The following is an 18,316-nucleotide window of genomic DNA, read 5'->3' as shown; positions in this document are numbered from 1 at the left end:
GTTTGGGAGCAGGGTCACAGCCCATGGCCAGGTTATTTCAAACTTAGCCAGGATTAGAAAGCAGAGCAGGTTCAGAAGTGGGCAGGAGGTGCAGTGCTGTCCCACTGGGGGCCCTGGTGACACCCAGGTGACAACGAGCTGTGTGTCCCTGGCTGGGTTTGCACCTTCCCTGGAGTCCCAGGGTCAGACTGAGATGAGAGGTCGATGTTTCCTTGCTCACAGCGCCCAGAGGCAGCAGTGGCCTGAATGAGCCCCTCTGCCTCCCAGCAGGAGACATCCCGGGGGGAAGCTGCTGTCCTGTCCATGGGGGACACAGGTGGTGGCACCTGGAGCCTCCCTGGTACCTGGAGGAGAGCCTGTCCCCTTTGCAGGGAGGGCTGTCACTCCTGCAGAGCTCTGCCCACCCCCACTGCTGCCTCTGTTCATCCCACCATTTGCTGCAGGAGCTTCTTCCTGTCACCCCTGAGGTCACACTGGGTGTGTCCTGCAGGCCAGTCCAGGAGGACACAGCGATGTTGGGGCTGCAGTGAGTAGCGCCTGAACAATGGTGGGCAGAAAAGCTGAAATGGCTCCTGATGTGAATGAATGCAGAAAAATTTAGTGAATAGATATTATTTATTGGTTTCTTCCTATTGTAGCTGCTAGAAATATTGAACATCCTATAGATGTCAGTATTTTATTTCTCCTGCAATGCTGCTTTTTGCTGTGCCAGACCAGCTCCTGCTGGAGCAGTCTCCAGAGCTACAGTCAGTGGCTCAGACGGGATACCTGGCTCTTTAACTCCCACTCATTCAGGACAAATCAGCTCTTCACTCAATCAGAGGTGGTATGTGGAATTCACTGCAGTGTCATGTGTGCTCCCTGAAGCCAAGACCTCGAAAAAACCCTTTTTCTGATCCTTTCAAATGTCTGGCTCTTGGAAGAGCCCTCCTTGGCTGAAGTGTCCCCCTCAAGGTTCAGCCAGTGCTAGGTGCAGCTGCTGCAGGGGTCTCTGCCATGGGCACTGTGGCTGTGAGCTCCTGTTCATGTTTAAACACAATTGTCACTACAAGCACAGCGAGCACCTGAGAGTTTTGGCTTCCAGAAAATCAGTCAGTGAAAGTATGGAGTGAGGAGCTGCTGGCGTCAAACTTTCCAAATCTGCCCCTTTCTTGGAAAAGTGCTTTTGATTTGTGAACACAGGTCATGAGTGAGCTGGTGCTGGTGCTCCTGGTGAGGCTTTGAGGCTGCCCCAGGGCACCCCACACTCACTGGCCCTGCAAGAGCCACAGGGTACATCCTTGTGCATCCTTCTGGTGGAGTTTTCCCACATTTGCTCTTACTGAGAGCACAGTATCCACACTGGGTGGTTTATTTGGCTCTTTCTTTGCAGGGAAGACGTGTCAGAAGTTTTTTGCCCCACTTGTGCAGGTGTAGGTGGGCAGGGGATGCCACAGTTCTGCCTTCTGTGGGGCTAGGAATGGGTGGCTGGGAATCCCCTGCACCTGGAGGACGTGGAATACCTGGAATACCTCTGCCTCGAAGGGTTGTTTCTGTCAGCCTCCTGCTTCTAGCCCTGATTAGCTGCACATTCTCTCAAATTCTCTCTTAAACCCTTATTGGCTAATTGAATGAAGTGAATAAATCAGATTAAAAAAACAATTCCACAGATGATTCTACTTCTGCCTAAGACATTGCCTGATCTATGCCATTTCCAGTGGGGTACTGCATGCGTGAGGAGCAAAAAAAAAAAAACCAAAAACAACCCCCCAAACTTTACAATGCTTTGCTTTAGCTCTGGGGAAGATCCAGTTACTCTTTTAAATGCCACCTTAGAGTAACAAGTCCAACAATACCCAAGTCTTGCCCCAGTCCTGTTAGGAGAGTTATTTCATGAAAGGAAATAAAACAAATGACAGTTTAATCCTTTCCTGAAAGCTCTCTGGACACAGATGGCTAACTAGCCATAACAGAGACACTGTTCCTGGTGAAGTGAACAAAAAATAAATGCCTTACTGTATAATAAATAATCCCAGTCAGATGTTCGTGTTTCATTTTGTTGATAAATTGCTGCATAATCTATGGTGAAGGAAAAATAATTTTAATTTGTCTTTCCTTTTCTATGCTTAAATATCATGTAAAGATTTTTTTTAATACTGTTTTGCTTGGCAAAAACCACTTAAAAATGTCACCAAAGCAACCCGAATCTTAGATCTATTATCTATCTCTTTTCTTTTTTTCCTCTTTTTGATAGGCTTTTCCTTTTTCTCTTGAGGTAATGAACATTATTGAGTGGGGGTCCAGTAGAGGTTAAGAAATGAGAGAATTTCCCTCGAGGGAGGAGATGAGAGGGAAAATGAACCTCGTGACAGATGTTAGTTACATTGCTTAATGCACTACTGGAAGACGCTCAGATGCTCTGGAAATAACCTATTACAGACACCACAGGCTGCAGTGTATTGCAGTAAGGTCATCTGAAACTTCCCCTTTCAAGATTTTCTCTTTCACTGTCTTAAAACTTTGCCAAATTTAATCATTTAGGCTGAACTTCTTCATGCTTGGTTTTTGCCTCTGGCTAACTTTGCTGTCATTAGTTGTTGGAAGTTTCATCAAGAGCTGTTCATCCATTTCAGTGAGTAAGACTGGAGGAACTCTGCCCACAAATCTTCAAAGAGAAAGGCTCTAAAACCTTGGGTTTTGCACATGGCAGCCATAAAGAGACTCCATGCATGGCAAACCTGCAGGAGCCTTTGGGTGCCCTCCCCAGGAGGGTGCCCAGCCCAGAGGAAGGCAAGCAGCCCACAGCCCCAGCAGAGCCTCTTGCAGCCCTGCAGTCTCTCTCCAGCCTTCCTTCTCCTCTCCATCCAGTCTGGTGGGGTTCTGGATCCTTTTCTCCCCTACACCAGCCACTGGTCCCCTCCCAGGACACCTCTCTTTGCTGGTCACTGCAATGCAAAACTTGGCTACAGAGGACTTAGAGGGCCTGGTCTTATATCCACAAGTGTAAAAGTCACAATGATTTCAGAAATGCAGAAGTATCAGGGTGTGCAGGACCAGGAGGCAGGTGGGAAATGGAAATGCCCAGCCTTTCATGGAGGAAGGGACAGGATGCCACCTCAGAAGTAGCTGAGTGATGGGCAGCTGGTCAGAGCAGGGCACCTTCATCTCCTGTAGCACCAAACACAGCAAGACCCTTACCCCAGCCAGGGCCCCTGGGCATGGCTGCAATGTAAATATTAATACTAACGAGGCTTTTCTTCTCAGTTTGTGCACATGCTGTTTTCCAAGCCTGGCAGTGTGGGAAATGGCCTGTCCCACTTGCTGGGGCCCTCAGAAGATAGTTTTTATTTAGTGTAATGGAGGCTGGTGTCAGCTGGAGTCAGAGGGTTTGATTTTCCATCTCAGTGACTATAAATGTTTGGAAGACCCCCTTGGGAGGGAGCCCTGGGACTGGTGCATTAGTCAGAGAGCCCATTTCTGCTAAGAGACTCTTAGAAAAAAATAGACTCACTTGAAAAGGTGAATGATGGAAGTTGCAGCTTGTGTCCATTTCCTATCTAATGGGAATCACAGAGCACATGGAGTTCTAGATAATGGGGAGGATGTTGTATTTAGGAGACTTGTTATTAAAAGCCATACTCCAGTCTGAGAACAGACAGACATGGGAGTTTATTGATACGTTTAAAGACTGATGGAATCAAAGTTTAGAAAGGGATTTGCTGCAATATTCCTGATGTACAGAAGCATAAAGAAGTCTGTGAATGTTTTCAAGGTGCTGGTTGCTCTAGGTTGGGACAGACGGTTCCAGAGGCATCATGAATGCCAGGCATTGCTGTGCTCCCAGATGCAGTCACTGAAAACAAAGACAAACAGTTTAGAGCATGTTCCTAATCAGGGCACGAGGGAATGCACTCACGTTGTTACTTGTGTATGTCTTGCTCCAGCCCCTCTCTGCCAAAAAAAATTGAAAACTTTCCTTCCTTAGTTTTCCCTAAGTTTGTAGTATGCCAGTGGTCCTGGGTTTATTTTATAAATGAATTTTACAGTAATGATGATTAATTGGGTTATTCTGAATTGAAGCATTGGGTCAAACCTACAGACGGGCTTAAAATTGAAGTTTTATTCTATCTAGAGATATTGGTCAAATATTGGTCTGCCTCTGCACTTTGGACTTGGATGTGAATCAGCATGAAGAGTGTGTAGAGCTGAGAGTTTGGGTTTCCCTCTTATTGCAACACAATTCCAGTGCTGTATCCTGGATCAAGAAGTTACAAGTCTATTGAAGCTGGTGGCAGAATTCCCATTGTCTTCAGGAGACATCTGGGTTTTCTCCCAGGGATTCACCCTGCAGGACAAAGTTTCAAAGCTGAGCCCATAAACAACGAGAGAAGCTGAGGGTGAGGACTGTGAGCACCACGTGCAGGACACACCACAGGGCTCACTGGGCAGCTCTGGGGCCACAAGAGGAAACGAGCTGGAGTCTTGAGACATCTCAGGTTTATAAAAGAGCAATACATAGTGGGTACCTAGGCCCAGATGAGAATGCAGATAAACAAAATATGATTAAATTGCAGTGTGTGAGTAAGGTCTGTGTTCACTAAGGGCACTCAGCATTGAGTTGCAGATTGTTAAGTGAGTCACAGGAATCACGGTCTGGCACATGGCAAAGGAGACAAGGAAAGGCAAAGATAGTTTTTTTCCTGAGATGTATCACTACTGACTGCCTTTTGTAACTATCCTCGATGTTACATTTGCTGGTGGAATGTTGGAAGAGCCTGTTACAAAGTCCAGTTGGTTTCATGCCAGATAATCACTCCCCTGTTTCCTCTTGAGATGGTGATCCAAATAGTCAGACATCCATTTTCTTAATATTACACTGAAAAGTAAATTACAATAACTGAAGCACACTTAAAAGAACTAGAGCTCTTTCTGATTATGTCTTAACTCCTGCCAAACACTTGGAAGCAGACAGCATTAATATTTTTCTATGGGAGGGTTAGAAAAGGACCCATGTGAGAAAGTGGCATGTTTCCACTTTGGTAATAAACATTAGTATTAGCTGCTGTTATGTTCTGAATTGAAATCTCTCAACAACTGTTGTGAATAAAACCCAGATAATTCTTTTCCAGGAAGAGGGATTCTTGTATAAACAATTTCTTTCAGTGTGAGCAGTAGATGGTAGCAGTGACAGTAAACAACCTGCAGCAGAGTATAGCCCTGTGCAGTGTGAAGTGCTTTACAGTGTGAATCAAGTCAGTAAACGTTGGGCTCTGTAATATGATGCAGAGTTAAAGCTGTTGATTCAGCCTTTTCTCTTGATCACTGTCGCTGTGAAGTTCCCACAGGAGTTTGTTTAAGGAAGATCCAGGTAAGAAAATCATTAGTGGCTCCTAATTAATCACACAGCAAGCAGCCTTGGTGAGTGCTCACCCAGGGTCTCTGTAGGTACTGTAGGATGTAAATGGCTGGTCTCTTCTCAGGGGCTGTAAAATGCCTGACTGGTAGAGGCAGAGTTCAGGATCAGCTGAATTCCTGAGTTTTGTGCATGGCCAGACCACCTCCTAGCTCTGTGCAGAGCATGGAGTCCCTCCTTGCCCTGTCCCTGTCCTTTAAACATAACAAAGTGGAAAGAAGCAAGAAGGCAAACTGCTGTGTAGTGTTTCCTCACAGACAGCAAGACAGAGTGAAGCAACAGGATATATGAAAGGGTTTCAGCAGGATGAAGAGTAAAGATCTGGACTATTTTCCTTCAGTTAATCTGTCACCTGCCACGAGGCTCCTTTATCTTTGAGCCTGAGAAGGCCCCATTTTGTCCAGTTCATTTTAATTGCTGCATTTAAATAGGTGTGTAAAAAACAACAAAACCCCATCTGCATGAAACCAAATTTGATATTTGTTCCCTCTCTTAATGCCATCCCATGAATTTCTTACATTGTTGTGTCCCATGTAGTAAGGGTCCCATGCAGAGAGCAAACAATGCAGCAGTGAGAAGACAGATGCTCTGCTAATGGGAAACCAAGGAGCAGAGAGGCTGTGAGGGATTACAGGCAGCCTGGGGTTGGAATACATTATTAGCATAGCACCCAATTCAGAAATTAGTTTTTGGAATTAAATGCCTGAAGCATTTTTGGCAAAAACTCCTTATCATCCTACTCAACAGCTCTTAAAGTGTAAAAGAGCAGGAATCCCAAGGCCAGGCTGAGCAGCCACGTTGGGTGACTGCAGTGCTGCAGCAGTGAATTGGAGATTTTACAGCTTCATACCATTACCGGGGCAGCAGCTGCCACACCCACTGAAATGTAACCCACTGGCTCTGCTTGCACAAACCTTCAGCAGGTTTTGAACATCCTCATCAAAGAAGCAAATGGGCCTGAATGAGATTCCAGGGTCTGTTTCCAGGAGGAAGGTTTTGTTTTGCTGAGTGCACAACAGCAGGGAAGAGCAGCAGCCCCTCCTTGGGCACGGTCAGGCATGTGAGGGAGGAGCAGTGACATGTCTTTTCAAAGGCCTGACATTGCCTAAGGTAGAAAGTTTGGGTCCTGAAGCTTTTTTCAGACACACCATTTTCTGAATGTTTTTCCTTTGAAAATCATGATGGGAACATCAAACTTTAAAAGACCCTGGTAGACAACCAAGATTTGCTACAGGACTGAGAACAGGCAGGAGAAATTGTTTCTCATAGTCCTTGGTGGGATTATCCTCCATGCATAATTGTTCATTATATGCTCAAAATTCATTGTTAATTTCTTTTAGATATATTGCATATTAAACAGAAGAGTTATAAATCCCAAGATTATCACAGGAGGATACTAACAGGCCTAAATATTCAGGACAGAAAGGGTCTTGTTTTCCTCTTACATTGAAACAAAGACTCTTGGACAGGATTGTTAGAGAGTTCTTTTTTCCTTCTTTTTTTTTTTTTTTTTTTCCTTTTTTTTTTTCCTGTTTGATAATCAAAGTATATTGGACAGCAAACAGAAGAAAAGTACAGCCAGCCAAGTCTTCTACTTTATTTTTACTCTTCTATTCTAACATAATTAACATATTTCACAAGGTTTATTTAGTTTCTCAGAATGTTATTTTATATAAATATCATTGAGGAGCTGAATTACAAAGTCTTGATTTGTGTATATAAAATGAGATTTTATTATCCTGGTAGAGAAGACAAGGACAAGGTAAATAAGGGAGAAAACAGCTGAGACCAGACTAAGAAACCAGGAAAAATAATATGCCAGCTCTTCAACTTGCACTTTGTTTTCTTTGCATCCTGGTGTATCCAGCAGTGTGCTCCTGAGTCACAGAAAGGAGAGTAAAGGGTAACACTTCATTTTTAACTTTGAATTTCAGAGCTGGTCTTTTTAATAACAACTTCTCTCAAGTGTTTTTATATATGCTTAAGGAGCATCTGTGATGAATATTAAGGAGAAATCAAAATTAGCTTCCCATTTGTTGTGGATGCAGAGTGTCCATAGACTTCTGACTGTTCCCATCCAGACTGAGATTGGTCTGTATTTGCATCACTTCACTGCTCTGCCAACAAAACACTTTCTGAAAGAACCTAGCACAGAGGGAACCCTTAGAGAGTGAGGCTGGAACTGAGACCCACACTGCCTAGATCCTGAATGAAACTGTGCCTATGAATACCATGGGATCAGGAACCAGAGCTGAGATGTGGCTTCTCCACAAGGGTCTTGCCTCTCAGCCTGTGTCACTTCACTGCTTCCCTCAGCCTGCTTTTCACAGCTCCAGATTGGGAGTGGGGGCTGCTGTGCTCAAAAGCTCTTTTTACGTCTCTGACTGTCAGTAATAAGGAAGGCTCCCAGTCTGTGCAGTGAAACCTTCTCCTCTCTCAGTTACCTGCTCACAAGCTCCGAGGGAGCTTTTCTCCCAGTTTTTCCCCCTCTTAGCCTTGCTGGGAGCCCTCCCCAGGAGGCTCTTGGTGTGCTGTGAGACAATAAAGAGGCTGCTCTGCCTTGTCTGCAGTCTGGAGCAAGTTACAACTCCTCTCCCATTGCACACACAAGATCTGTGAAGGTTGTTAATAATTGAGTGCTTCAAAGACAGATGTTGACAATTTTAATTAGTATTTTAAGACTTTCAAATTCTGCTTCTAAAATTCAAAGCTTAGTACAGTAGCCCTGTTTGAACACTCCAGATTAGGATCAAACAGTGCAAAGAAGCAGTTTATAGTAAGCTCCATAAATGTTGAGAAAGTAATTTATTGATTTTATCAGCAGTATTGCCATCCTGTAGAAAACTGTGCTGCTGGGCTCTGAGGCTGTTACTCTTTTTCAGACCAGATAGATTAAAACACAAGCAGACCTGGCCCCAAAAGCCTGATCTCACTGAACCAGGCCTTCAGTCTATCCAGGATTGACCCTGTGACCAGGAGAGAGAAGAATGTAGTGGTGTAGGACAGCTCTCTGAGCCTGTGAAATATTTTATCACTGCTGTTAGACTTACTGCCATTTTGCAAAGTCTTCTTAATGGGGTAATCCAGTTCTGGATGTCTTTGACTAATAGCAATTCTCTTGTTAAAAAACAAATCATGGTTTTAATTTAATAGGGTTAGTTATATAAAGAGTGATTTTGTGTCAGCACAGCCTTTCTTTCTGACAAACAGTATAATTTATGACAATCTAGTTAGCAATAAATGCCATTAATCTGACCACTATGCCATTCTCTTCCTGGGGAATAATGTCCCCTCTTAATCAATAGCTGGGTGAATGCTCCTTTGCATTCCTTATCAAATGACAGCCAGATGGTACTGGTAAATTCATTCCAGCAGGATTTTAGAATTAGCTGGGTTTGTGCTGTTCTTAATCCTCTGCTGTCTGTGCCACCAGGACCTGCCCACCTGTTTCCAGTAAGCCTGGAGTTCCCAGCCCTAGGAAGCAGTCTAGCCAGAGGGTTACTCAGCCACAGGGCAGCCAAGAAACATCCCAATCAGTGAGAGCTTTTTTCTGCATCAGTAAGAAGAAAGAAAAAGCAAATAAAAGTAGTATCTTGTAGAAATAGCCAGCTAGGACTGCCCACTTCTGTATTTGTTTCTCAACACCCTGATCTCTTCCAGGGAAGTTTCAAAGGTTCTTAAGACTGCATGAGCTGTGTTTCTTAGGGCGTAGTAAATTTTGGGCTGTGACAACTGCTGTATCATTTACTGACTTATGAGCCCATCAAAGTGTCTATGAGACCTTTTCCTTCATAATTATTTTGTTGCATAGCAACAATAATTTTGTCTCCAACCTATTGACTCAATGTAACATGTAATCCCCTCACTTCAGTAAAAAGGAAAATATATGGCAGCTCCAGGCAGGGAACCACAGGCCTTTGACGTGAGGGGATAGTTAACCCCCACTAAACCAGGGGGGAATGGAGCAAGATACACACTGGTGGGGCTCAGAGGATGCATTAGGTGCCTCTGCCAATTAACCTGTGTTCTGGGAGAAGACTGGTTTACATTCATCCTCCCCTTCCTCATCTTTCATGTTGTACAACTAAAGCACATTCCAGGTGAGCTCTGCTAGAAGATCATCACTGTCAATGCCCCCAGGTAGGTGGGCAGCCCTTCCCCCTGGCAGGATGGTGCACACACAGCTCTCAGCTGAGATGAGGGGAAAGCTCAGCTTCAAATGTACATGGCTGGAGTTACTCAGGAGGATGTCTCTTGTTTGCAGGCTGTGGTTTGGTAGGTCAGTCTGATAACCTGGATGGTTTTTCTATACCTCTAAACAGAGAGCTAAAAGCACAGCTTGGCATCTGAAACAGGATCTGCTCTGGGGACAGGAGCACAAAGTTAAGGTCAGAACTGCTCAGGCAGGGAACACAGAGCTTTGCATCTCCCCACAGCCCTTGGCACAGCAGCACGGGCTGGCAGCTGGGCTTTGGGCCTCCTTTGTGCCTCACTGCTGCCCACACTGTGCTTCCCAAGCTCCTGTGAGTGCGCTGCTGGATTCTTCCCTGGCTGGAAGGCTTGGGATCCACAAGCTAAATCCTTCTTGGGCCTGTCTTCGGTTTTCTAGCTTGCAAATAGCAGAGTGAAATGTAGGTCCAAAGTCTGAGGTTGCTGATTTGAGCGGGATTTGGGAGGTGAATCCTATGTTATTTAAAACAACCACCAAAAGAGTCAGTTCCAGCCAATTTCTGCACATCAAACACAAACTTTCCATTTAGACTTTAAAAATTAAAGAATCAAACTTAAAATAATAGTGTTATATTGGGAATCTCAGTGGAAATATTGCAGTGGATCAGAAGGCCAAACTGGTATCTGAACATTCTGCAAGAGCTGAGTGAAGGCTTCTGAGTCAGTCTCCCAAACCTGTGTCATACACAGCACAGACTGGAAAATAGCACAGCCTTCACCTAAAAGGTGTTTCTGTGGCTAGAGGAGTGGCTACTAATGATCTTTTCTTTTCTGTCTTTTAACAGTATTCAGGTTTTCAGCAAACAGCAGACAAGTGCTTTGTTTGTGGACACCTCATAATGGAAATGGTAAGAGACCTAAACCCCTAATGATGGGTAACTTGGGAGGGCACTGTGAGACATCTGCTTTTCCTTACCCAGGCTGGTATTGTGTCTTCACTGCTGTCAATATAGTTTTTGAAATGGAGGCAGTAAATGAAAATACCCTCATGCTCTATTACTACTATTAAGTACAGAAAGTTGGACTTCTTTGCTACCTAAGAATGTGGAAGGCTATTATTCTGCCATTTGTGAATTAAAATAAAATAGAATTCAAAATAAAATAGAATTTTTTTTTAAGGGGGAAAGTACAGTACAACTTCATATAAGAATATAGTGAAGGAACAGTGGGTGTGCTCTGTAAGACAAGAGCTCAGTCAAGTGGGTAGAATCTGGAATAGAGCAGAAAGGGACATTATCAATAGTCCTGAGGTTTGTCACCTGCTCTATGACTTGCTTTGTTTACCCTCTGTTGCTTGCTCCACATCATTTAAAATGTATTGTTGCCACTGGGATTTGTAGGGAGCCAGTAGTCAGAGTTACTTTTGTAATAAAAAAAATCAAAGGGCTTTGGATTGGCCAGATACTACTGGCATCATTTCAGTGGGTGAAAGCAGGAAGAGTTTTGTGTGCTCTTCCTGAGCAGAAATTCCCAAACAAAACGAAGTGGTTTGCGCAACAAAGAAGGGCAGATCCTGTACTGTATCTATTTTCCTCTTGATTTAAAGTGGGCATGAACCTTAGCATGCCTAAGAGAAGTGGCTGTTGTGTAGCACACACGGAGGTTCAGTCAGAGCTGGAACAGAGACTTCACTAATGAGGATTCTGGCTCATATCCTGGCACCACTGGTTGGACAAGGATATTGTTCGTTTTAGCCCAAGAGCAAATTTCTAGTGTTGTGTCATGCTGGGAGGGGGAGGGGTATCCTGACTTGCATGCTTTGAGCTGGTCCTTAATTGCAGAATCCCAGGCAAGAGTCCATAATATCTCACTGGTGGAGCTCAGTAGCTGGAAGCTTGGCAGGTGCTTGTCTGCCTCTCTCCCATCAGCAAGTGTGCTCTGACAAAAGGAAACAGCTCTGGGAGCTCCAGGAATTCAGCACTCCTATTTGGCTAATTCCAGAAGTTCCTGACTGGGAGCCCCCAGCCCTGCCGTGTGCTGGCCTGGGGCAGAGCTGGGGCTGTGCAGATCTGTGCAGAGCTGTGCAGGAGGTGTGCAGGGCTGGGTGAGGAGCTGTGCAGGGCTGTGCAGGAGCTGTGCAGGGCAGTGCTGAGCTGTGCAGGAGCTGTGCAGGGCAGTGCTGAGCTGTGCAGGAGCTGTGCAGGGCTGTGCAGGAGCTGTGCAGGGCAGTGCAGGGCTGTGCAGGACCTGCCCTGTGCTCAGGGCCTGTGGCTGCACAGCTGTGTCAGAATGGCACCACAACACATCCTGCAGCAGCACCAACCCCAGCACAGGGATCAAATGGCTCTGGCTCAGAATAGCCTTACCAGCCTGACAAAGTCTGATACCAATCACTGAGCTACAGAGCTTCATCAGAGAGGGAAAGAAAAGGTTAAATTAAATTGACTTTTTTTTTCCTACACTTCTTTCCTCTTGGATCTTTATTCATAGAATTACCTATGGGGCCATCATAGCTTGGTCTGTGGAGAATTTTCATCTCAAGCTTCCCAGCAGCTCCAAGCTGAGCACTATACTAGCAGCTGAAATTTTGAAATTACCTTCCAAAGATACTTCTTACACCCAAAATGTATGGAATTGGTCTTATAACCTGTTGAGAGCTGCCTGACAGTGATAGCTGTGTCTCATTCTTCCCAGGGGCTTGTTCATGGGCTTGCAGAGTCCTCCTTGATGTCTCAGTGCCACACTGAGTGTTACTTAGGAAGATGTCAGGATTGGGGATCTGTTCTGTAGTAGTGCAGCCAAGGCTGCATCAGACCTTTCCTTGAAACCTTTAAAATGCAGTAAGGAAGGTCAGCATGGGAAAAGCATGGGCAGGTGCATGGATCAGTATCCAAACACACAGCTACCGATGGAACTTTGTCAGAAACTAATGAGCCCCTATGACTGAGTGATAACCAGTCAGTAACTCTGAGAGATTAGGATCTTTAGTTAATAAAGAGGCACCTCTTTATTTGCTTGTTTTGTTATTTAACTTTTTGAGCAATGACCAGTATGGATTCTGTCTGTCACAGCCTGTTAAGTTTGGTAAAATAACTCTGTATCCCAGTAACTTGTATTTGGGATTTCCCCAGAGGTGGTCTGTGAAGCCATTTTTAATTTCTATTGGCAGTACTGGCCCTGCAGAGCTAAAGCTGATGGGCTTAGCCTGATTTTCAGTTCTTGCCCTTCACTGGGGGCATACTGAAACCCGCTAAAATGATCAAGTTGATTGTTTTAAGAGGCCCCTTGCTGACAGATCTGCAGAGTGATAACTTCATCCTGAAGTGTTTCTCTCACTGTTGTTATTAAGAATGAGAGAGACACAGCGATTTATGGGGAGAGAATATCTCTTGTAATCATGCATCCACTTATTTTGTCATTTGCTTCATAAGATCTTACAGGCCCTTGGAAAGTCCTACCATCCTGGCTGCTTCCGCTGTGTGGTGTGTAACGAGTGTTTGGATGGAGTCCCCTTCACTGTAGATGTGGAAAACAATATTTACTGTGTCAAAGACTACCATACGTGAGTACACAAATCCACTGCATGCTCAGAAAAATTATAGTAATTAAAGCATTGATGTAGTTATAAGCCTTGTGATAGATAAAAAGATCACTCCTATTTGCTCAAGTGTCCCTCAGCTGCTTCTTTCATGTGTTGCATTTGTGAAGTATTTTAAGATTTGTTCAGCAGTGTGTTGTGGGCCCAGTATGGCATACAGTGGCCAAGTGAGGCTGAAAATCAAATTGTGTCAGAGAATGCATTTCTTGGGGGCTGTTCCTCTACTACTTTCACGACTACCAACACTAATTATACCAGGCCACTTCTGCAAGTGTTGGTAGGTTCTTCTGGCTGTCTCAAGAGCAGAAGCTCTGGCAGTGCTTGACACAGGTGTAAGTTTTGTTAACTGAGACAGAAGACATGTAATTAACAGTTAGTGTTAAAACAATTTGAGCCTTACCTGGCAAAATGTAGAGGTTTAAGAGATTGCATTTGGACTCCTTCCTGATTCTGTTCAAAGGCACTGGGATCCTACTATTCTCTCCAGTTAACCAATAACTCAGTTATGCAGCAGGAGTAAATCACCCTGAATTCAACCCTGTTGGTGCCAATCTGATTGTGTTACAAGGACACAGTGAGTGTTGGTCCAGTGACTGTCACAAAATGCAGCCATGGACCATAAGCCCATGTGTGTATTTAGCTGGTAGATTCTGGCCATGATCATCCCCTCTCCTGTCTAGCATGGTTATGTCTTTCTGATGTCAGAGAGTGACAGTCCCTAAGTCAGGAGCTGCTTTGCATCAAGGCTCTGGAAGAATTTAAATGGCTTTATTAATAAAGGAAGGAAAAAAATGGCATATACAGAACGAGGGGTGGATTCACTATGCCTCAAGGTCAGGAAGACCTAAACAATAATGTTGGGGTAGATTGGCCTTTCCCAAATCTCCTTTTCATTGAATACCATCAAACAATTAGAGGCATTTCAAATCCTGTGGATCTCCATTTTACTAAAATCAAGGCATGATTAGAATGGCTCTCTTGGTTCTACTTTTTGAAGACACTTTAAATGTGATTGGAACCTTTCTTCTTGCATCGTAGGGTTTTTGCACCGAAATGTGCTTCCTGTAACCAGCCAATCCTCCCAGCACAGGTAGGTGTTAACATGCACTGACTCTGAGGTGAAAACACCTATTGGCATATGGGCACTTCCTGAAAACACACTAAAGGCTTTTCCTTCCTCTCCCAGAATCTGTACTGCGTTAGATACTAAATTAAACACAGTTCAGCAGTAAAGTCACTCCCAAACATTCCCAGAGATTGCAATAGCCATACTACTTCTACAGCATAGTACTTTATATCTGTAGGGTGCTTTCCAGGTCTTCATTAATCTGTTAGAAACCTCACTTAATTGAAAACACTGACTGGGGCTGTAAGAACAACTCAGGGAGTAAAGCCCTTGAAAAGGCATGTGATGTTACCCTGATCCTGTGAGAAGGCCACACAGTCTGTTGTCCTGAGGTGTCAATGGAATGAAAGTTCCAAAAGGGGTTGAAAAGACAACACAAATGGAACCAAGTGAAACCTGCTTGCAAGCTCAGCCTGTGCTGACAGTGTTGTTGGCACAATTAGCCCAGAGTGGGGCTCCCTCATGCTCTGGTGGGTGCAGAGCCCCCTTTGCTTTGACTCAGCCTTTGCTGAGGTCACTGACCAGCTCATCGTAAACAATGGCCTCAGCATCTCCCTGCTTTTTATCTGGTCATGTTTTTACAGAGCCAGAGCTTCCCTCCTGTAAACTGCTGTGCCCCAGTGGAGCCTCTCACATGCCCACCTCCATCACTCTGTACATTACTCTCATTTGTCATTAATATTTCTGTTAATTGGCCAAGTCTTACATAACCAAAAAACCCTATAAAGGCTGAACCAGAAAGGCTTGTCCTGATGGGTCATGAGTAGAAAACCTCTATGTAAATGTCACCGAATTTGGGACTTAAAAATATAATTCTTTTTTCTTTTCAAGAAAGAAAGAAAAAGAAATAAAAGGCAACCATAGTGCTGACTCACCTGATGACTAGCAGGACACACTCCATATTCTTTCCCAGGGAGATTTCTTAGGTTAGTTCAAGTCTAGCAGTGCAGGTGGTAACTTGCCCACAGCTTCTCTCAGACATAGTCCACGTCATACCTGGTGCTCTAACCACACCTGCAACTGGAAACAATGCAAGGCAACCAATTTAATGAGTTCTGTCTTCAGAGAGGATCAGGAAAAGAGCCTGTGAGGTTACTAGAAGGGTATGGGCTGCTCTGCAGGGCCTGGGGCTCAGGCAGGAATTGCACAACTCTGCTATACCCACCCTCATGCTGAGGTTTGGCTTGTGCACGTAATTACCTGCCAGACTGGTATGTCAGTCCTGTGGGGACACACAGTGACATGTGCATGTGCAAAAGAGCTGTGCAGCAGATGGTTGGAGAGGAATACAAATCCTGGAAATCAGATCAGGATGGATACAAGCAAAAGTTACCCAATGAGCAGATTTTTGACTGGTAATTTGTTCAGATCCTGGGTGCTTTTGGAAGATTACTTGATTTCAAGACTGATTTGTTCCTTGAGAATGAGGTTTTGGCTACACTTCCCAAATGACCTCTGCAGTATAGATGTGCCAGACACCAGACTGCTGCTGCACAGCTAAGGGGTGGTGCCATGTCCCCGGGTCAAGACCTTCAGTGCTCACAGAGCCCTGCTGCAGGGGGGAAGAGGAGATCCCCCAGGGAAACAGCTCTCCAAGGCAACAAGCTGGGCACTGTGTGAAGACTGAAAAAATGCTTCTTAGACACCACTGTCACTTTGTGTCTGCTCCCCCCAGGGCTCTGAGGAGACCATCCGTGTGGTGTCCATGGACAAGGACTACCACGTGGAGTGCTACCACTGCGAGGTGAGCCCGGGGCCCTGCCCACCTGCCTGCACAGGCTCTGCCTCCAGGGAGCTGATCTGCTTTGGGGGAGCTGATCTGCTATGGGGAGGAAGCTGATCTGCCTCGGGGGGACTTGCTCTGCTTCAGGGGGAGCTGATCTGCTTCTGGGCGGGTCCCGCTCTGCCTCTGGGGGGGTCCTGCTCTGCCTCTGGGGGAATCTGCTCAGCCTTGGGGGGACCCTGACTCACCCCATGGGCTGCACTCGCTGGCTCTTGCACCCATGGCTCCTGGAGGGGTGAATGCTGCCTGGGCTGAAGGTGGTGCTGCCATCACCAGTACCAAATTAGTATGGAGGGGTTTTGTCCCAGTACATTAACTTCAAAGCTGGGCTTGGTTTGTTGGGTTGAATTTTCTCAATACTTCTGGATGAAGAGTGAACAAAGAGAAGGTGCCAGCTCTCTTTTTCCTCATCTCTAGTACAGTCTGTAGGGCTCTGATCTGAGGAGACTTGAATTTACATTGGCTGTGCAGGGAAGGAGTCTCACTGGAAGGCCTTTCTGGGGGATCTGGTTTTTCCATGCTGAATAAATTTTGATTCTTAACTAGGAAATTGACAAAGATACCATTGACTTTCCGTCACTTTTTTGGGAGTAGTTTCTTATTGTGCAGAACATTTAAACATTTATTGCCACAGATCAAGTTGTGGAGTTAGTGCTCTTGCTTCAGAGAGGAGACCTGAGTTCATCCTTAGTCCTGAATCCAGGAACATGAGAAGGGAAACAAACTCAGTAAGCTGGGACCAACCAAAAGCTTCCATTTTGCTGCAGGTTTGGCACTCTGACATAGCACACAAATAGCCACACAGATCTTACCTGTTAGCACCAGGGGCAACAACACAGCCGTGCTGCCTTCATGCACTGTTGTGCAAAGGTTTTACAAAGAATCTTCTGACAGAGAGAAAGTAACAAAATTCAGGGCATCTTGAAATGCTACATACCTAAATGTAAGGAAAGCCCCATCCACTCAGCTATCTCCTTTCAACAGACACCCGATACTCCATTCATTTCTATTAATTTTTCAAGAGAAATTGGCACAGGAAATCGCAGTATTTTGGAGAGCTGAACTTCCCTCCTCCTTCCCCCAACTATTGCTTTGTGCAGGCTTCACCTAAGATGACAGCTCCTTCCCCTGCTCTCAGGCTATTGACTTTATGCTGGAATGTCCCACTAGGGGTTTATTTTCTGTTCTGTTTCATTATTCATTTCCCCATTCTCCTTCCTATTTGAGGCAAATCAAGCTGCCTCCACATCTGCCCAGAAAGGCAGAGTGCATTTATGTACAGAAATCAGAAGTTAGCCATGTGTCAGCAGGGAGGGGTTACTGCCTGATACTTTCAGATCAGGCTCTCTGTACACTGCTGTCCTCAAATGCTGCTGGAAAAGTGAGTGCCAGTATTTTGAGGTACCCATGTGAAAACTTCAGCAAAAGCTGCCATGACATAGGCAACCACTTCTCATCTGCTGTTGATGTCATCCTCACCTGGTGGCCACACACAGTCAGGGTCAGGTTGGAAACTTTGCAGCTTTTCTGTGTCATCTCTTTTATGTGCAGCCACTTAACTTCTGTGGAGGAGTTCAAGCCCTTTTGCAGATCACTGGAGCCCTACTCTGATACTGGACTCCACTGACAAGGCAGGCTTTCTCCTTGCAGAAAGGGAATTCAATTTTGGAGAGAGAAAAAGATATGAACACTTGGCACATGTGTAGGGCATCTGAAATTGGTAAATTCTAATTTTAAATCTTGTATAAACTGCTATAAAATCATTATATAATATGTAGCAACACACAGGAAATTACCTTGGCAGATACTTTGATTAAGACTTCCCTAAACTAACACTCCAGTTTTAAAGCTTACTTTGAAACCCACTTTCAGTCTTATTTCGCTATTGCAAAATTTGAGGATTTAGACTTGAGCTGTGAAAGCTGAAAACTTATACTTTGTGTTCAGTTAAAAGCTTTGCATTTGTTTTCAGTGCTAAAACCATCTATATGCCCAGTTTGTTCTCTTTTTTTTTTTCCCTATTAAGTGCACAGATATATACTCAGAATCTCTGGTTTCTCAGAACTGATCACAGTTATAATTTCTAAGTATTTAACATACTTGAAACATTAAATCTGAGCACCAAACTTCAGTGGTTTTCAAATGCCCTCAGAATTACGGTGATGGCAGCTGGAAATCAGGATGGTCTCTATTGCAGTGTACCTAAGAGTCAGCAGGCAGGATCACTATTAGTTGCTTTTCTATTTG

General features: G+C 44.7%; 1 protein-coding gene across 1 annotated transcript in view; it reads left to right on the top strand.

Moving 5' to 3' along the window:
- WTIP (WT1 interacting protein) overlaps positions 1-18,316 on the top strand; it is an 84,018-nt gene that overhangs the window by 61,067 nt on the left and 4,635 nt on the right. The window contains exons 4-7 of the mRNA XM_083870497.1: positions 10,408-10,470; positions 12,994-13,124; positions 14,199-14,250; positions 15,962-16,030. Of these exons, the coding sequence (XP_083726623.1) occupies positions 10,408-10,470; positions 12,994-13,124; positions 14,199-14,250; positions 15,962-16,030 (315 nt within the window). The remainder of the gene's footprint in view (positions 1-10,407; positions 10,471-12,993; positions 13,125-14,198; positions 14,251-15,961; positions 16,031-18,316) is intronic.

This window comes from Zosterops lateralis, assembly GCF_965231275.1.
Source record: "Zosterops lateralis genome assembly, chromosome: 12".
Classification (NCBI taxonomy): domain Eukaryota; kingdom Metazoa; phylum Chordata; class Aves; order Passeriformes; family Zosteropidae; genus Zosterops; species Zosterops lateralis.
Note: the sequence above shows the minus strand (reverse complement) of the source record. Positions and strands in the feature narration are given on the sequence as shown.